General features: G+C 38.0%; 1 protein-coding gene across 4 annotated transcripts in view; it reads left to right on the plus strand.

Moving 5' to 3' along the window:
* Mtmr3 (myotubularin related protein 3) overlaps positions 1-18925 on the plus strand; it is a 121245-nt gene that overhangs the window by 65976 nt on the left and 36344 nt on the right. For all 4 annotated transcript variants that reach the window (XM_057771575.1, XM_057771576.1, XM_057771577.1 and 1 more), the window contains exons 3-7: positions 425-502; positions 4556-4645; positions 5016-5132; positions 8691-8773; positions 10941-11107. In XM_057771575.1, the coding sequence (XP_057627558.1) occupies positions 500-502; positions 4556-4645; positions 5016-5132; positions 8691-8773; positions 10941-11107 (460 nt within the window). In that variant the 5' untranslated portion in view covers positions 425-499. The remainder of the gene's footprint in view (positions 1-424; positions 503-4555; positions 4646-5015; positions 5133-8690; positions 8774-10940; positions 11108-18925) is intronic.

Raw genomic sequence — 18925 nt, forward strand, 5'->3', positions numbered from 1 at the left:
CAGTTGATTCATATTTTACCTGCTAAGTCAATTTGTTTCCATAGACAGGGTGATCCATTTTTCATAAAATAAGCCACACAAATATCCTGAAACATTAGGAGAATATTGTGTTTGCAGATTGATTTTAATTATTGCTTTTTTAATCTTCAAGATTCATAACATTTGAAAATTACTCTCAACACAGGAATGTCAATGGTTTTCACTTTCCTTACAGAACTAGTTAAAGTTAGGAATACTTCCACAAAGGTGTTACTCAGTTTAGAACTAATGGTGAGGATTTGGCTGGTTGATATTCAACTTATTCAGGGATGACTCTGGTTTAATTTCAGGTCTGTGTATGCAGTCTCTTTAATTAGGGTATGACCAATTAGGGGAAAAACTATTGCCAATTTTGCCTCCCTTTTTTTCCTTTCTAAAATAAAAGGTCTCAAGTAGAAGAGAAAGAAGAGCCTTGTTAGAGATTGGAGAAGGACGGGGTCTCTCCTGCCCTGGACTGGTCATGGTAAGTACGGAAATAAAGAAATTAGAGTTGGATTCCTATCTTGATGAAACGTGAACACTAATACATCTGTTTATGTTTTATAAGAAATAATTTCAGTTTTTCCCACTTCCTAATTATCTCTGCCTCCTTTGTCAGCTCCTCGTACCTGTCCACTATGAATAGAAGAGCTACTTTTACGGTAGCGGAATCCCAAGAGCTAGATATGTAGCACACCTTAAGTCAGTCAGTAGATGGAGGCAAGATTGAAATACATCATTCTTGGACTCCAGGATTTTCATTTCTTCCTTTAATAGGAAGCTGGCTTGGAGGTGTAGCTCAGGCTAAACCACATGCTATTGCATATGTGAGGCCCAGGCTCACTTCCTCCCTTTCCCTAGAAACATTCTAAGAAGCAAGACATGTAAAAATGGTTTTTATGTGTTTGTTTGGTGAGTGTAGAGATTGTGAAATGGCCACTCACAAATTTTTCTTTATTTGATTTACAGAATTGTGAAATATTGTAAAATACTTCATAAAATAAGCATATATTATAGACTGATCAAACTGAGCTAATTAACATACACTGTCACCATAGCACACATTTTAAATGAATTTGTTTTCTGGACGGCAGCAATTCCCTGCCTTTCCTTTAAGATTCTTTTGACCCATAACAGATGGGCAGTTGTGCATACCCAGCCTTTCCCTTTCCCTGAAGAACACTATGAGCATTTCGGTGGCCTGTGGGCCATTTAGGCAGAGAAGATGGAACACAGCCAGCTACATCTCATCAGTCCTAAGAATGTGTAAGCAAAGCTCTGAGGACTAGAGAAATTACTCTCTATAGCATTGTCTGATTTATTTGTTTGTTTTTGTCGTTAACCATGTGGTAGTTCCTAGACCTACGGGACCTACGGGTGTTTCATGCTGGTGCACAAAGAGGAAATTGAAAATAGCATGTTAATTTCAAACTTCATTAGGGATGTGTGGAAAATGCTTTTTAAAATTAAAAACAAAGTGAAACAGCAACAATCCTTGCCCAGCTAGTTGTGTAGTAATGTCATACTAAAAGGGAGAGGAAGGTAATTTCTCCCTTTTTAAAGGTGGACCAGTGGGCATCACAATTTTCCGATTTAATCTTGTACCCAAAGCATGATGACGTTTTACTGTTTTTTTTTTTTTAATTTAAAGTATACAGTTTTTGTTTTTCCTCAGTTTTCAAAGCTGAAAGTGTGCTTGCTTAATATTAACATGGTGTGCATGCCAGTGCCATTGATCAGCAATTGGGCATCAAAGCAGCTCTGCTGTGCACTGAGTGCTTGCCCTTCACCGTGTGCTACATAGCCAGCAGTACAGTCCTTTTCCTGGTACTGTTGAGGTCTCTGTGGTATCTAGCACAGTCCTTTGGGGATCCCAATAGTTATGGAGCAGTGTGACCACACATCATAAAAGATCTGTCTTAGTTACTGTTCTGTTGCTGTAAAGAGACACCATGACTGTCAGTGTTTTAATTGCTATGCAGAGACACCATGACCACAACTCTTATAAAGAAAACATTGAATTGAGGGTGGCTGGCTTACAGTTTCAGAGATTCAGTCCTTTATCATCATGATGGGGAGCATGGTAACATACAGGCAGACATGGTGCTGGAGCTGAAACTGCTACATCTTGCAGGCAGCAGGAAGTCAAGTGACTGTCATAATGAAGCTTGAAGAAAAGAGATCTCAAAGCCTGTCCCCACAGTGATACACTTCCTCCTACAAGGCTATACCTCCTAATAGTGCCATTCCCTTCTGGAGCCATTTTCTTTTAAACCATCACTGTGACTATGGCAACTTGTAAAAGAAAGTATTTAATTGGGGGTTTACTAATGGTTCCAGAGGGTTAGTCCGTGACCATCATGGTAGGGAGTATGGTAGAACAAATGGCAGGCATGGTGCTGAAATGGTAGCCGAGAGCTTTTGCGACCTCAAAGCCTACCCCCAGTGAGATATCTCCTTCACTAAGGCCACACAGCCTAGTCTTTCCCAAACAGTTCCACCAACTGGGAACCAAGCATTCAAATATATAAGCCAGTGGGGGTTAGTCTCATTCAGACTACCCCAAGATCATTATAACAAATTAAAAAAAAAAGTTAAAATTTTGCTATGAGAACTCATGGTTGTGTGTATTGTTTTCTGATTGGTCCATGTTACTCACTCACATGTACGTATCAGTATATGTCTAAGTCGTAAGTTTTATAATGTAAGCTTCAATTTTGCTATTATTTAAACATTTTCTCATTTGTCTATTGGATTCCTGATAATTACTTTGTTAGCTATGTAATTCTTTGAAATTGTTGAGTCATTGATTTATTTTAGTATAAATAGTATTGTTTTATCGTTTGGATTTTTGTTTTTGAGCTTTAGTTTTTACAGAAAATTCTAGAATACTGAATTTTGGTTTTCTTAGAGATTTTTTTCTAGTTATTCTTTGACAGTTTCGTGCATGTACATTGTTTTAATGATATCCAACTCCACTCCTGCTCCCCAACACCACCTGCATCATTTCCTCTCCTAGATACCTCTATTTTTCAAAGGGTTTTAAATGAGACTTAAAGTGTATCTCTTGGCAGATTTTTCCAGGGTTGTTATTTGTTCCCAGTAGGACTCTCCAGCCTATGTAAGGAGAAAGAAGTGCACACAGGCATATATACTGAGTTCCAGGCCAGCCCGAGATACAGTGTGAGACCCTATCTATAGAGAGCAGAAAACCAAAAAATTTTCTGTGTACTGCTTGTCTAACATGTTTGAGGCCCCAGTTTGATCTCCAGTAAAATGAAAATGGAGGGGCTTCTGACTATGTGAGCAGAGTTCATCATAACCCTGTACTGTAACAGCCAGAGTGTAAAGTAGTTATTTTTGAGAGTGCTTGACTTCCTACTTTGAAGTTGTCTTAACTGGAAGAGACCTCTTGGTAGTGTAAGGCAGAATGAGCAGGGATAGTGGTTTACACTGTTTTAAATTTTGGAAATTTAGTTTTTAGCTTAGTGTTTTGTTTGTTTTCTTTTATATTAAAACACTTTAAAAAGTTATTTATTATGTATATTGTTCTGCCTGCATGTATGCATGCATGCTAGAAGAGGGCATCAGATCTCATTATAAATGATTGTGAGCCACTGTGTAGTTGCTGGGAATTGAACTCAGTTCTCTGGAAGAGCAGCCTGTGCTCTTAACCTCTGAGCCATCTTTCCAACCCTAAAGCACACCTTTTTGAAGCTTTCTGTTATGCAGATTTTGCATAAAGGATATACAGTGTAACAAACTAACATTCAGTACTTAATAGTTTTATGAATTATCAATTCATAGAGCTGTTTCATTTATTCTTCACCCATTCCTTTCTTATACCCCTTAATTATGTTGAAGTGAATTTCAAACATAATTTCTTTATTTTTAAGTAAGTATATATTTTTCAAAAATAAAGATGTAAAATTATAACATAAGGAGCAAAATTACTGCTCATTGATTTCTTTCAAAAGGCACCACAGTCTCTTGGTGCCCACAGAGACTGTAATGCTTGATAATTTTTGCATCAATATGTTTCAGATTAGGGATACTTGTAATAGACTTCTGTTCTTATTACAAATGCTGAGAGAAGTCAACTAAAAAACTAAAAAAGAGAAAAGATTTACTTTTGGCTGATTGTCTTGGTCAGTTGGTCCTGGTTTATATCAAGGTGGGAACATGGGATGGAAAGCCCACTCACCTTGTGGTGCCGAGGAAACAGGGAAGGGGCTAGCTCCCTTCGTTGGCCTATCTTCCTCTTACTGCCTCTCAGAATTTCCAACTCTCTGCTAACAGTGCTGTGTGTTAGCATCAAAGCCTTTAACATGTGGGCCTTTGAGGAACCCTTATCCAAACTATAGCAATAACTAAGATAGTAGATGAAATACTTTGGGGAATAGTTTTCCTGAGCTTTTCTGCTTGCTTCAAAATGGTCATTGGATTATTATTGTGATTACATAAGTAAACACGGCAGAAAAATCAAGTATGGATGATAAGTAGAAGTTTTTAAATTAAACACTGTGGGGTTTTCCAGGATGAAGAGATGCGGCATAGTCTGGAGTGCATCCAAGCCAATCAGATATTTCCCAGGAAGCAGCTGATTCGAGAAGATGAGAATCTTCAGGTAATTACAGACCATTTTTGACAGTGTAATATGTGTTTAGCATTATAGTAATGATGGAGCAAAACTAGTGGATTGAAATAATGTGTAATAGATACATTTCCTAAACTGTACATATAGAAGTGCAATCTGGAAAACATTGTTCCTTTTTGAAAGTTTTATCTCCTAAAAGTTCATTGTTTAGTATGATTATTTATCATCATAAAAGTTCCTAATTTTGGTAAGCATATTGAAATTAGGTGAGTGTAAGCTGTCTTTCAGATTCTTGATTTAAACTTGTATGGCAGAGGGTTTATTGTCCTTTTGTTCACCTGACCATTTAATCTGGACCATTTCTGCTCTGGAACTATGAAAGGTTTCTTCTGTTTTCCAGGTTCCTTTCCTTGAACTTCATGGAGAGAGCACAGAGTATGTGGGCCGTGCTGAGGATGCTATCATTGCCCTTTCTAATTACAGACTTCACATCAAGTTTAAGGAGTCTCTTGTTAATGTAAGTGATTACCAACCATCCTTCCTGTAAGGTAGATAAGAAAAGGAAGATATAAGAATTGTACAGGCTTGGGTATTTGAAAGCATTTTGTACTGTGCATTTTTCTCATTTAATTTCATGCTCAAGGACTGTTTGGTAAGGTACTCCTATGATTTATTTAAAACAATTCATCTTGTCTGCTGAGGTATCCATTGTTAGTTAATACTTGTACCAGATGCTGCTGTTTTATTAAGCTTTATAAAGGTACAAAGTTTATTACAGACTGACATATCAGGCTCCTACATTGGTAAGAATCCAGGTTAGTATGTTGTTTATTTGCATAATGAACTCTTACTAATGCAAAGGAAGTTGGAAGTTGTTATGAGTGCATTTGCTCTTTTTTGGTTTTGAGGTTCCACTAAGTAGAACTGGTTCTTCCAGTGCACTTCTGTCCTTGGTAGTCTTCAGTGAACCAGCCCAGAAAGCCCCACAACTTCAGCAGTTTCCACCAGTGGGAGTATTTTTTTCCTCTTTACTTGCCGGTGTTGTGGCTTTCTGCATTTGAGTGCCAGTGCAGAGAAGTGTGTTGTGATGTCTTTAAGAGCTCAGGTCTACATTCAGATTATGTGATTTGGAGGATTCTTTGAAATCTATTGCTTGCATTAATTTTATTCATCTTTCTAGAAATTAACTATTCAAGTTGCAGCATGTGATTTATAAGATCAGTGGCTGTCATTTTTGAGCTGACATTTTACTTATTCACTTACTTATTCATTCATTCACGTTCTCGAGCCATTTTGACTTGAATTCTTCTGCCTGCCTTCTATAATTGGGTTATGTCTCTATTCTGTCTATTAGCTAACAGTGCATACCAGAGTCACCAAGAAAAAAGAAAATGTACTATGTTCACAGAGTTCTAGGGTGCTTTCTGTTGTTGTAATAAACACCATGACCAAAGGCAACTTGGGGAAGAAAAGGTTTATTTCACCTTACAGCTTACAGCCTATCATTGAGGAAAGTCAAGGCAGGAATCTGAAGGCAATAATGGAAGCAGAATCCAGGGGTAGTACTGCCCACCATGGACTATGCTCTCCCACATCAATCATTAATCAAGAATATGCCCCACAGATATGCCCACAGGCCAATCTGATTGAGATAATTCCTCAAGGGGGGGGGCTCTTCTCAGGTGACTCTAGTTTGTATCAAGTTAACAAAACTAACCAGCACAATGGTTCATTTGGATTTGATCATTTCTGACCAGTGGATAAAAAGTGGAAATGGTGCCGGGTGGTGGCACACGCTTTAATCCCAGCACTCTGGAGGCAGAGGTAGGCAGATCTCCGTGAGTTCAAGACCAACCTGGTCTACAAGACGGGTTCCAAAGCCACAGAGAAACCCTGTCTCGGGGGGGGGGGGGGGGACAAAAACAAACCAGCAATTGAAAGTTCCCTGCCATGTCCTAGGGGAGGGAGTCAATTTACCACTCAACTTAAACTTAATTTTTTTTGTTCTTTAAGTGGTTGGCATCAGAGAACTTATAATTCAATTGCCTGTGAGAATGATAAAGGTTCATCCCATTACATTTTCCCATATCATCCCATTTATCAGCTCACTAGATTTGGCTAAATACTTAAAGGTCTATTTTTAGATTTGTTTGGGAATAGGGTCTGTCAGAAAATCACATCATCTATCATTTTAAAGCTGTTTTCTTTATTTGTTCTATGAAAGTCTATTATGCAGCATGATGTGAAGCTGTGGTCCTTGTCCCTGTCAGCTTTTCTGTCTCCTTTCTAATAGTAAAACTGGCTTTTCTGGGCCCCTCTGGCAGACCTCATACTTTGCACATTTTCCCTTCTCTCATGCCTGGGGACTTTCTCTTCATCTCTCAGAACTTGGTTCAGGTAGTAACTTCCTCTTTGAAGCTTTGCTCAAGTCTGTTCCCTTCTTGGCAGTAATTGCACTCAGTGGCCTGCTTCTGTATGGAAACATACTTTCACAGCATTTACTAGACATGTTGTAACACTTTGTTGATTTGTCTTTGTGTCTTTAGGACCCAATATGTCTCTTGATACCTGCAACTCAGTAAATAATGACTTGAAATTAGTATGGATTTGAAATGAATATTAGATCTTCTCTCCCCTTTTGGATTTTAAGTTCATTTTAAAACAGTGCATTTCTGTGAATAGGCCTGTGTCATTCATCATTTATTTCTTATAGTAACTATATGAGTAGATTGTATTGTGATATTTTTTCATAGTGTGATTTTAATGTTTAAGAAACTGACAACTGTGCTTATTTTCCATCCATTTCCTTAGATGAAAGTATTTTCTCTAGCATTCTAAATCTCTAAGTCTTAGAGCCATGTGTCACTTACAAAACCCTAGACACTGTGTTTGCACAGAAAAATGATTATGCAAAGTTATCTTGACATTGTAGGGACTATGCACATTTTTTATTGAGAAACACCACAGTGCTAGGGTTTCTGAGGTCATTCCAGGAAAAAGATAGCTTATTCCTCCTGCAACAGAGCCTAGATCTAGACCAGAGGATTGATAGTGGTTGTCTTTCTCCCTTCCCCTCTCTGCATCCCTCTGCTCTTTCTTCAGCAGATAAATGCTACAGCAAAACACAGGAGATCAAGAAACCCTATCAGCCAGGTGGTGGTGGCGCACACCTTTACCCAGCACTTGGGAGGCAGAGGCAGGCGGATCTCTGTTAGTTTTTTTTTGTTTTTGTTTTTCGAGACAGGGTTTCTCTGTGGTTTTGGAGCCTGTCCTGGAACTAGCTCTTGTAGACCAGGCTGGTCTCGAACTCACAGAGATCCGCCTGCCTCTGCCTCCCAAGTGCTGGGATTAAAGGCGTGCGCCACCACCGCCCGACCTTATTGACGTCTATTAAACTCGCCTGCTGACTCAGTTGGCAGGGAGGGGGACCATTCCAATTCACTCAAGCCTTGAGTCCTACTTGACAAACAAGGCTCTTCAACTGTTTTATTTTATTTTATTTTTTTTTGAGCAAGTTGGATCTAGCCTATTTTAGTTTCTTTGACTACTGTATAACTTCTTGTTATCTGTGTTCTATTCTACTGAGTAGAGACTCTGACCAGTGGCTACTGGTGTGCCGTGCAGGCAGTTAGGCCTCCTCCTTTTTCAGAAGCCTCCTTTGCTAAGAACTGAGGAATTAATCTACTCTGCCATCTGGAACAGTGAACACTTGGAATCCTGTTTGCACTAGACCTGTAGTACTTATGTGTAGAGCTCTTCAGCTTTTGTGTTACTGCAAATCATAGCTTCTTAAAGTAGAACCTTGAGAGATGAGCTTGTGAGTTTGATGTTTGATATTCAAGGATCTATTCCCTCTTCTCTTCCAAAGTCCCTACCTCTTCTTGATGGTCATCATGCTGTGACTTGAGGTCATTGATTTAGGGAAAGGGAAACTCTAATGGGCTCTAGTAAGTCACTACTGGTCCAACTAAACTTGTGGCTCTGATTGCTTCTTTCCCTGTTAATCATTTGGGCTGAGTGTGCCTGCAACATCAGTGCCTTTTGACTAAGAGGACTTTATCCTTTTTAATTTTAGGTTCCATTACAGCTTATAGAGAGTGTTGAATGCCGTGATATATTCCAGCTTCATTTGACATGCAAAGACTGCAAAGTTATCAGGTAGGTGGTGTGTTTGTAAGGCTGTGAAGTATTGGCAAAATTGTTGTTACATAGTTTGTTAGCAAAATGTCTTTTGAAGGCTCCATTTGTTAGAATAATTTCTGACTAGTTAGTTCCTGAAATATTTTATTTTTAGTGAATATTGTTATATAAACAGACACTTTTTATTTGGACATAATTTTAAGTATATAAAAAGTATAAAAATTAAAATAGTAGTCGTGTAACATTTACCCTTGTTACTACTGTACCCCAATTTACTTTATTATTTGCAGAGCCTGTGTGTGTGTTTGTGAAAGAGAGAGAGAGAGAGAGAAGAGAGAGATGAGAGATTGAGATTCTTTTTTGAAAAATTAAGTTGCTCCACTTGGCTCTTCAACCTTAAATCCTTTCCTAATAATAGAATATTTCCTCGTGTAACCTGTATACCATTGTCAGTTTCACAGTTATACGATGGTAAGATTTTTGCCAGATCTATTATCTTTGTCCTTTATAACATTCATTCTCACCCCTTCTCACTCAGCACATTCAGTAGAGAATTCATTCAGAGTCAGATAATGTGTTTAGCTGCATGACTGTAATCTTCATTAATCTGGAATCTTTCTGTAACCTTTCTGTGTCTTTTATGACAGTGGCATTTTGAATACTATAGTTTCAGTAGATTGTTTCTCATTTTATGATTGTCTAGAGTTTCTTCAAGGTTAAATTGAAGTTAGGTGTTTCCACAATTGGAACACACAGACACACACTTTCTTTTCAAGGTCCTGTGTTACATCTACTTGTCTCCTATTGATGACTTTTTATTAGTCCAGAGTGTTACCCAATTTCTCTAGTAATAGAGTAGTAGTAATAATAGCAGCAGCAGCAGCAGTAGTAAATTTCTACATTCTCCCCCCTATAACCAATAAACCACTTTGAGAAAATGCAAATGTCTTATCTCTCACCAAATTTCTCTAAGTTTAACATTTATTCATGATTTTATCAAGTCTAATTTTACCCTAATTGTTGCAAAATTATGTCTAAAATATGTTTTAAATTTAATAACTCTAGACATGCTCCATTCTTGACATTTTTACTTTATTCCTTTGATCTGTTTTGGGGTACCAGTAAATACTGTGTTGTCATGTTAATGAGCTACCTTGGTTGGGACAAGGGAAGGGTGTAAGGGACCTCCCTGTTGAGGAAAACATTAACTTGCCGTTTTAGCGACTCACATCAGTCTTTCTTCCTGAAGCAGTCTGTGTGGCCAAGGTGGCCTGAGACTTGTAGCACTCCTGCTTTAGCTTTCTGACTTCTGTGCGTACGGGAGGAGCTCCCGCACCAACTTACTTCTGATAACTGACAGCCATTCAGATTTTAAAGTTTGTGTAGTTTCAGTTTTCAGCACTACATTTAAAAAAAGTTATGTAAGTCCTCAAAAACTCAATTTGTATTAATTATTCTAACCCTTTAATTGTATATGCTGAAAATTGCTGTTGATAATACAACTATTTTGTTCTCTGTGTGGTTGTAGCTGAAAGTTTGCATGTCCTCTGGCTTCATTTGGATCTGATTGGCCTAATTGCTAAGTAGACAAATTTTGAAACCACCTCCTAACTGGCTATGGATACTATTGTGGTCTGTTTTTTTGGTTGATCTATTATTTATTTTTTATTTTTTGGATTTTTCGAGACAGGGTTTCTCCGTAGCTTTTGGTTCCTGTCCTGGAACTAGTTCTTGTAGACCAGGCTGGCCTCGAACTCACAGAGATCCGCCTGTCTCTGCCTCCCGTGCTGGGATTAAAGGCGTGCGCCACCACCGCCCGGCTTCTGACTTTTCTTGAGAGAGATAGATGACTATCTGAAGAAGTAGGGTGAGACCTAATTCATCGGAGAGACAAACTAATGCTTTACTTTGATAATCACCATTAATTACTTTCAGAAGAGATTCATTAGATTAAAATAAGAGATTTTCCATATGTCTATCTACCCTCCCATTTTTTAAAGATTTTGTACCCCTGGCTATAATTTGTTGTTTTTATTGTAAGTAGTAGTGAATGACTGTCTGTGATGCTTTCTTCACTTCTAGTTGATCCTTCATTATGAACAGGCACTCTTGAAATGGTGGCTATTCTTAGACTTCATTATCAACTGTCATCTGATTACATTCATACTTGTTTTGCTTTACAAAGGTGTCAGTTCCCAACCTTTGAGCAGTGTCAAGACTGGCTTAAGAGATTGAACAATGCAATCCGACCACCTGGTAAAATAGAAGATCTCTTCTCATTTGCATACCATGCTTGGTGCATGGAGGTCTATGCCAGTGAAAAAGAACAGCATGGAGACTTGTGCAGACCAGGTAGGCCAGACTTCTTATAGAACTTTGCTTGAAGGTGCCTTTATCATGAATTGGGAACCTATATGATTCATGTCTTCAATCTCTGTCTATTTTTATAAAGTATCACATGTGTTTCCGGTTTTCTAAGTTTAGTAAGATACATTTCCTCCTTTCCAGGGAAAGGGAAGAAAACTGTTTGACTCTTTAGTGGTTTCCTAGGCCTATAATGACTATAAGAAGGTTGTGGGGGTTATGAAACCCTAATGAAAGGAAGCTGTGAATTTTGTGTATGTGTTTGGTAACATTCATATTAAAATGGCATTTGAGTAGGCTTTGAACCACATCAGCCTTGGACATTTTTGTGAAAGTGCTTAATTTCTCATTTTATTCTTTTACTTTTCACCCAATCTTTTATTAAAATGATATATATGTGTGTGTAAGATGTGTATGATGTGCTAGGAATTGATCTTACATATTTTAAGACAATTATTTGTAGTGTCAATGTGTGTGCACAGGTGCATGTGTGTAGATGGTAGATACACATACGTGTGGAGACCAGAGGTTGATACTGGGTGTCTTCCTCTATGACTATACACCTTATTTTTTGAGATAGGGTAAAGCTCACTGAGTCAACCAGATTAACTGGCCAACAAGCTCTAGCAATACTTTTGTCTTCACCTCTCCAGAGTTTAGATGATAGGCATGTGCCACTCTGCCCTGCTTTTTACATGGATGTTAGAGATTCAAACTCAGGTCCTCCTGCTTACTCAGCAAACTCTTTATTTTGTCATCTCCCCAACCATTGCCCTGTCATCATTTTTTTAAAAAAATTTTGTGTGTGTGTGTGGCTTTTGCTCGGTGTACCTTTAATCCCAGCACTCAGGAGGCAGAGAGATAGGCAGATCTCTGCTGAGTCCAAGGGCACATACATGGTCTACATGACAAGGTCTACTGTGAGACCAGTTAGCCAATCCCACATAGTAAGATCCTGTATCAAATTTGGAAAAAAAAAGCCACATTTTTTAAAAGTTTTTTTTTAAATGGTAAAGTTACAGTGAAATGCACAAATCTTATATTTACATTTGCTGAGTTTTAACCGTTGCGTATTATTTCAGTTTTTATTTCTCTGTTGTCTCCTAGAATAGTAACTTAGAAGTGAACTTGTTGCATCTCATTGTTTGTGACACTAATTCTAGGAGACCTTCTTTGACTTGGAGTTTCCTGCATTTTGCTTGTAAGGCTTGCTTGTCTTTTACCTGTTACTTCACAACAAACTTTTAAAAGAGGACCTCATCCATTGCTGGTGGGAATGCAAACTTGTATAACCACTTTGGAAATCAGTATGTCGGTTTCTCAGAAAATTGGGAATCAGCCTACCTAAGGATCCAGCAATACCACTCTTGGACATATACCCAAAAGATGCTCAATCATACTACAAAGACATATGTTCAACTATGTTCATATCAGCATTCATTATTTGTAATAGCCAGAACCTGGAAACAACCTAGATGCCCCTCAACCAAAGAATAGATAAAGAAAACAGAACACATTTTCACATTAGAGTACTACTCAGTGACAAAAAACAATGACATCTTGAATTGTGCATGCAAATGGATGGAACTAGAAAATAGCATCCTGAGTGAGGTAACCCAGACCCAAAATGATGAATATGGTATGTACTCACTCATAAGTGGATACTAGCTATAAACAATGGATATTAAGGCTATAGTTGATGATCCTAGAGAAGCTAAGTAACAAGGCAAACCCTAAGAAAAACATATGTAGATCCACCTGGAAAGTCGAAATAGATAAGATCATCTGGCAAAATTGGGAATATGGGGTGGGGGGAGAAGGGAGGGGAGAAGTGGAAGAAGGACGGAAAAGGGGAGGGACAAGGAGAACTTGAGGGAATGGGATAGTTGAGATGGAGAAAGGACAGAGATGAGAGCAAGGAAAGAGATACCTTGATTGAGGGAGTCATTATGGGGTAAGCAAGAAACCTGGTTCTAGAGAAATTCCAAGGAATCCACAAGGGTGACCCCAGCTAAGACCCTAAGCAATAGAGGAGATGGTGCTCAAATTGGATAGCTTTCTCAGCCTAGATATAGTAGCGAGGGCCTTGCACCTTCCCCAAAGCAATATGCCTTACTCTGAGGGATGGGGAGGGGGGAAGTGGAGGGAATGGGAGGAAGGGAGGGAGTGGGAACTTGGATTAGGTATGTATAATGAAATTTAATTTTTTTATAATAAAAATTAAAAAAAGAAGTAACATGATTTATTGTTCAGAGGAACTATATTCATACAACAATTATTTCTAAAAGTATAAATAAAGATTGATCATTAGCACTAAAAAAAAAGATGCACAGTTCACATTGATGTTAACCTGTTAACCACTTACATGGAATTTTACTGACATTAGAGAGAGTGGGAGAAAGAATATGTTTGGATTTTTTCTTTTACATAGTTTTACTATGTAATACACAGAGAAAACTTGTATTTGAGTAAAAAAAAATACTCTGGTAGCATTTTTCATTCCAGCTATCCTGGTTCTAGTGCTTTCCCAATAGTGTCGAATGTTGGTGGCCACAGCTTACTCACAAAATAGGAATATTCCAGACAGCCATATTTTTATGTCATCTCAAGGATGAAACAACGTGAGATATTTCAGAGTGATGCCTTTGTATAGTCTGCCCCAGAACATGAGACCATAAGCATAGATGCCGAGGTACAGAAGTTGGTTTAGTCTTTTAGTCATACATAGAGTGGTTCCTGACTTCTCTCCTTCTAAGTACTGAGTGTATCAGCAGGCAGGGAACGAGGATGTCTTGGTATTTGTGTAATTTTAGTATTTGGCTGTTGAGCATGTCATAGTGGAACCAGCCACATTGCAGCCAGTGCTCTAGGACTTACTCAGCCTTGGAAGAGGTCTTAACATGTTGAAGGAACTGCGGGCTGTGATCCTGCCACCCAGCTCCCGGCCACCTGGCTAGCTTTACCCGAAATAACAACACACAAACTGTATTCATATAAACACTGCTTGGCCCATTTTCTATTAATGTGTGTAGCACCACGAGGTGCGCTTACCAGGAACATTCTAGCCTACATCCATCCTGGGTCGGAGCTTCATCGCGTCTGCCCCAGAGAAGAGAGGAAATGGCATCTTTCTGAGGCATCTTACCTCACTTCCTCTTCCTCCCAGCATTCTGTTCTGTTTACTCCACCCACCTATGTTCTAACCTATCAGGGCAAGCAGTTTCTTTATTAATTAACCAATGACCTTCCTCCATCATTAACATTGTTATGGATTCATTTGCAAAACTTTGAAGTCCTTGTTAAATCTTGACTCTAACCACATCTCAAATTCAGGCAAGCAGTGGACTCAGAACTGTCACCTTCACTGTCATATCTTCAGCTTCAACAATAGTTACAGTTTTCATTGCTATGACAAAATTCCCGAAAAAAGGTGCTTTAACAATGAATGGAAAGGTTTATTCCTGCTCATAGTCCATGATACTTCATCATGGTGCGGAAGTCATGTCTTAGTCACTGTTCTATTGCTTTGAAGAGACACGATGACCAAGGTAGTTCTTATAAAAGAAGGCATTTAATTGGGGATTGCTTATAGTTTCAGTGGTTAGTCCTTTATCATCATGGTGGGGAGCATGGCAGCAGGGAGGTAGGCTTGGTGCTAGAGAAGTGACTGAGAGCTACATCACAAGTAGGAATTATCTCAGTCAGATTGGACCTGGCATGGGCCTTTAAACCTCATAGCTCAACCCCATTGACATACTTCCTTTATCAAGGCCACACTTCCTAATCCTTCTAATCCTTTCAAAGAGTTCTTCTTCCTGGTAACTAAGCATTCAAATATATGAGCCTGTGTGGGTCATTCTTATTCAAACCACCACACATGGCAACAGGAACTTGGGCCAGCTGCATATATTGTGTCTGTAGTCAGAAAGCAGAGAACAGTGAGTGTTCAGACCACTTTCTCCTTTTTTATTTAATTCAGGGCCCTTGCCCATGGAATGTACTGCCAGAATAGGCATGTCTTATTTCACTTAACCTAATGTATGTAATTCCTTACAGGTATGCTTAAAGATTTAATTCCGAAGTGGCTCTAGAGCTCATCAGGTTGATGGTTGATATTAACCACCACAGTTTCCATTCTCTGTCATAGTCAGCTTGTTGGTGCTGCCTCTGTAGTAGAAATCAGGCTTAAATTCAAACTAGAGTGACAGATGACTGATTATTCATCTATTACGTTAATAGTGCCATGTCTACTCTCTGACCTCTGGTAAGAAGTGCCCATCCACTTACGTTACATCTTGTTTATCTGTAGGTAACATGGGCTTGGGTCCTATACTACTGTTGGGTTGACTATCTTCAGGCATTGGACAGAGCCCAAGAAATGTGTACTTCAAGGATTTTCTGGAACCTTGATACATAGAAAAAATGATTTTTCCCCATCACTTAGAAATCTTTTAACCTCTCTGACTTGTGCTAGTCTGCGTCCTTGCCTGTGCTTTGTAGGTTTGTATACTCAGAATCATCCGGGGAGCTAGATTTTTTTTTAAAATTGCAGATTCACACTGTGGCCTATGAGTAAGATTGTCTATTTGTTTTAAAACTTTATTTCCAATAAAATTAAAATGCTTGGAGTGTATAAATGTAGTTCAAGAAAAATTAAATGTTGAGAAGGTAGATTGGGGAGCAGAGGAGGCAAGCAGGAAGAGTTGAAGTAGAAATAAAAAGTCATTCAAAAACCTAGCAAGATAACTCAGTAGATGGAGCATTTGCCACACTAAGTTGACAGTCTGAATTCAATTCCTGGAACCCAGGTAAAAGCAGAAGGAGAGAACCAGTTCCTCGAAGTTACGGGTATACATGCTATGGTACATACGTGTGTTCACACATATACATCACACCCACAGTAATGAATAAATAAATAAAATTTAAGTAAAGTAAGTTGGGATATTACAGTATGCCTAATGTTTTATCAGTGTAGACATTGGAATTTTTGGATGGAAATTTAAGGAGAATCCAGCTATAGATGTGTTTGTATTTACTTTTCTGGCTTAATAAACACAGATGTGGGCTTGAGAGATGGGGACTGGTGAGTGAGATAGCTCAGCTGGTAAGAGCATTTGCTGTGCAGCCCAATGACCTGAGTTTAATCACTAGGGCCTATAGACTGACTCCTGAAAATTGTCCTCTGGTTTCCACGTGAACATTGAGGCAAATGTGTACCTCTCAAATTCACACAAATACATATAAAATTTTTAGTAAATAAACAAAATTTCATTGTGTAGATAACATTTTTTATTGATTCATCTATTGTTAGACATTTAGGCTTGTTCAAGTTTCTTAGCTATTATAACTAGCATAACAATAAATATGGGCGTACAGATAACTTTTTGGTAGTTGACCTAAGAGTCCTTTGGGTTACTGGCCAACGATAGCACACACTTTTAATCCCAGCACTTGGAGGAAAAGGCAGGGAGATCTTGGTGAGTTTGAGGCCACTTTGGTCTCTGGGACAGCCAGGGCTGTTACACAGAGAAACCCTGTCTCAAAAAATAAAAAGTCCTTTGGGTATATATAGTAGTGAGTTTTTGAGAAACCTTCCTATTACTTTATATAGTGAGCTTACTGGTTTATATTCCTACCAGAAATATATAGGGCTCTTCTTCTCTTTCTACATTCTTGGCCAGTATTTGTTGTTATTGGTTTCTTGGCAATAACCATTCTAACTAGGGTGAGATGAAAGCTCAAAGCAGTTTTAATTAGCATTTCTCTGATAGCTAGGCATATTGAATGCTTTTTCAAATATTTATTGGCTATTTGTTTTTCTTCATTTGAGAACTACCTGTTCACTTCATATCATTTATTGATTGATTGATTTGTTTTTATTTTGTTCTTTTTGTGTGTGTTTAATTTTTTCTCATATGTTTGTATTTATGTTGTATCCTTTGTCTAATATGTAGTGGGCAAAGATGTTTCAGCTTTGTGGTCCATCTCTTCACTATAGAGATTGTTTTCTTTCCTGTGTGTGTAAGCATTTACTTTTCATAGGAAGACATTTATTAATTCTTAGGGTTTTTTCCTTGAGTTATTGAGGTCTTGTTCAAGAGGTAGTTTCCTATATCTTGAGGGTGTGTGGTACACACTTGTAATCCCAGCTCCTGGAAAGTATACATAAACATTATGGCTGGACTTCCTTTGAATTTCCATCTTTGTTTTCTTCCTCTAGCATTCCAAAGATCCAGGTCTTACAATAAGACCTTTGAATTTACTTTTATTTTTTATTTTGTACATGGTGGGTGATAGGATTCTAGCTTGATTTTTCTACGTGTAGAAATCCAGTTTTCACAGCATTATTAAGTTGTCTGTCTCTCCAAGTATAATTTGATACCTTTCTCAAAAGGCTGTATCTATGTCGATTTATTTCTAACTCTATTCTCTCTTTGGTCTACATGTCTCATTTTGTGTGTCAGTACATATGGTTTGTGTTGCTGTAGCTCTGTAGTATAATCAGGTTTGGGAGACTAACAGCATTTCTTTCTGCATAAGGTTGTTTTTGGCTATTTAGGGTCTTATGCTTCACACAAAAGTTAGGGTTGTATTTGTAGTTTTATGAAGAATGTAATTGAAATTTTGATGTAGATGCATTGAAACTAGCTAACCAGTTTTACAATATTAATTCTGCGTATCAGTGAGCACAGGAAGTTTTTTCTTCTTCTAATGACTTCTTCAATTTCTTTATGTCATAAAGCTTTCATTGTGGAGGTCTTTATCTTTTTGGTAAGGTTCATTAATTCATTCATTTATTGAAGCTATTGTGAATGGAATTTTTTTGGCATACAGAAATGTTACTAATTTTTTTATATGTTGATTTTTTTTTCTGTTCTGCTCCCTTGCTGAAATAGTTTATTAGGTCCAAGACTTTTCTGGTGATTGTTCATTCATTCATTCAATCTGAGGCACGGTTTCATATAGCCCAAGCTGGCCTCATACTCATCGACTCATCGTGTAGGAAGAACTACCTTGACCTTGAACTCCTGATCCTCCTGTCTCTACCTCCCAAGAGCTGGTATTACAAGTGCACACCACACACCTTGCTTTGAGGTTGCTTTTAGGGTTTCTAAGTTATGACATCTGTAAAATCCTTTCTTATTTGTATCTCTTTTATTGTTTTTTTCTTATTTTGCTCTTGTAGCTAAGTCTTGAAGTACTATATTGAATAAGACCCTCATTCCTCATTTTAGAGGAAATGCCACTTTGCTTCTATTTGATGTGATATATTAAAATTAGTTATGAAGGGCCGGTGAGATGGCTCACCAAGCAAAGGAGCTTACTGCTAAGCCCGATGATCTGAGATCCATCTCTAGTACTATTAGTTTATCATGTATTAAATTATGATATATTGATATTTTTGCCTCTGTTGAGATAGTCATGTGATTTATAGCCAGAAGTGTATCTATGTATTCTATTATGTTTATAGATATACATATGTTGAACACTGCTTCTCAGGAATGAAATCTATTGGGTCATGGTATATGATCCTCTTAATGTGTTCTTAACTTTGTTTGCATATATTTTATTGAGAAAATTTTAGACATTTCAACAGAAATTGACTGGTGCTTGCTTGGCTGTTGTGTTCTTGTCTGGTTTGGGTATCAGGGTAATACTGACTTTATGTAGAATGAGTTTTGTAGTACTTTTTCCCTTTGTATTTTATGGAACAGTTTGAAGAATACTGAAGATTGAAGATGTGATGAAACTTTTTTATTACTACTTTAGTCTTGTTGCTTGCTTGTTGTGGGTGTGTTTAAGTTG

The sequence above is a fragment of the Chionomys nivalis genome, chromosome 6 (genome assembly GCF_950005125.1).
Source record: "Chionomys nivalis chromosome 6, mChiNiv1.1, whole genome shotgun sequence".
NCBI lineage: Eukaryota > Metazoa > Chordata > Mammalia > Rodentia > Cricetidae > Chionomys > Chionomys nivalis.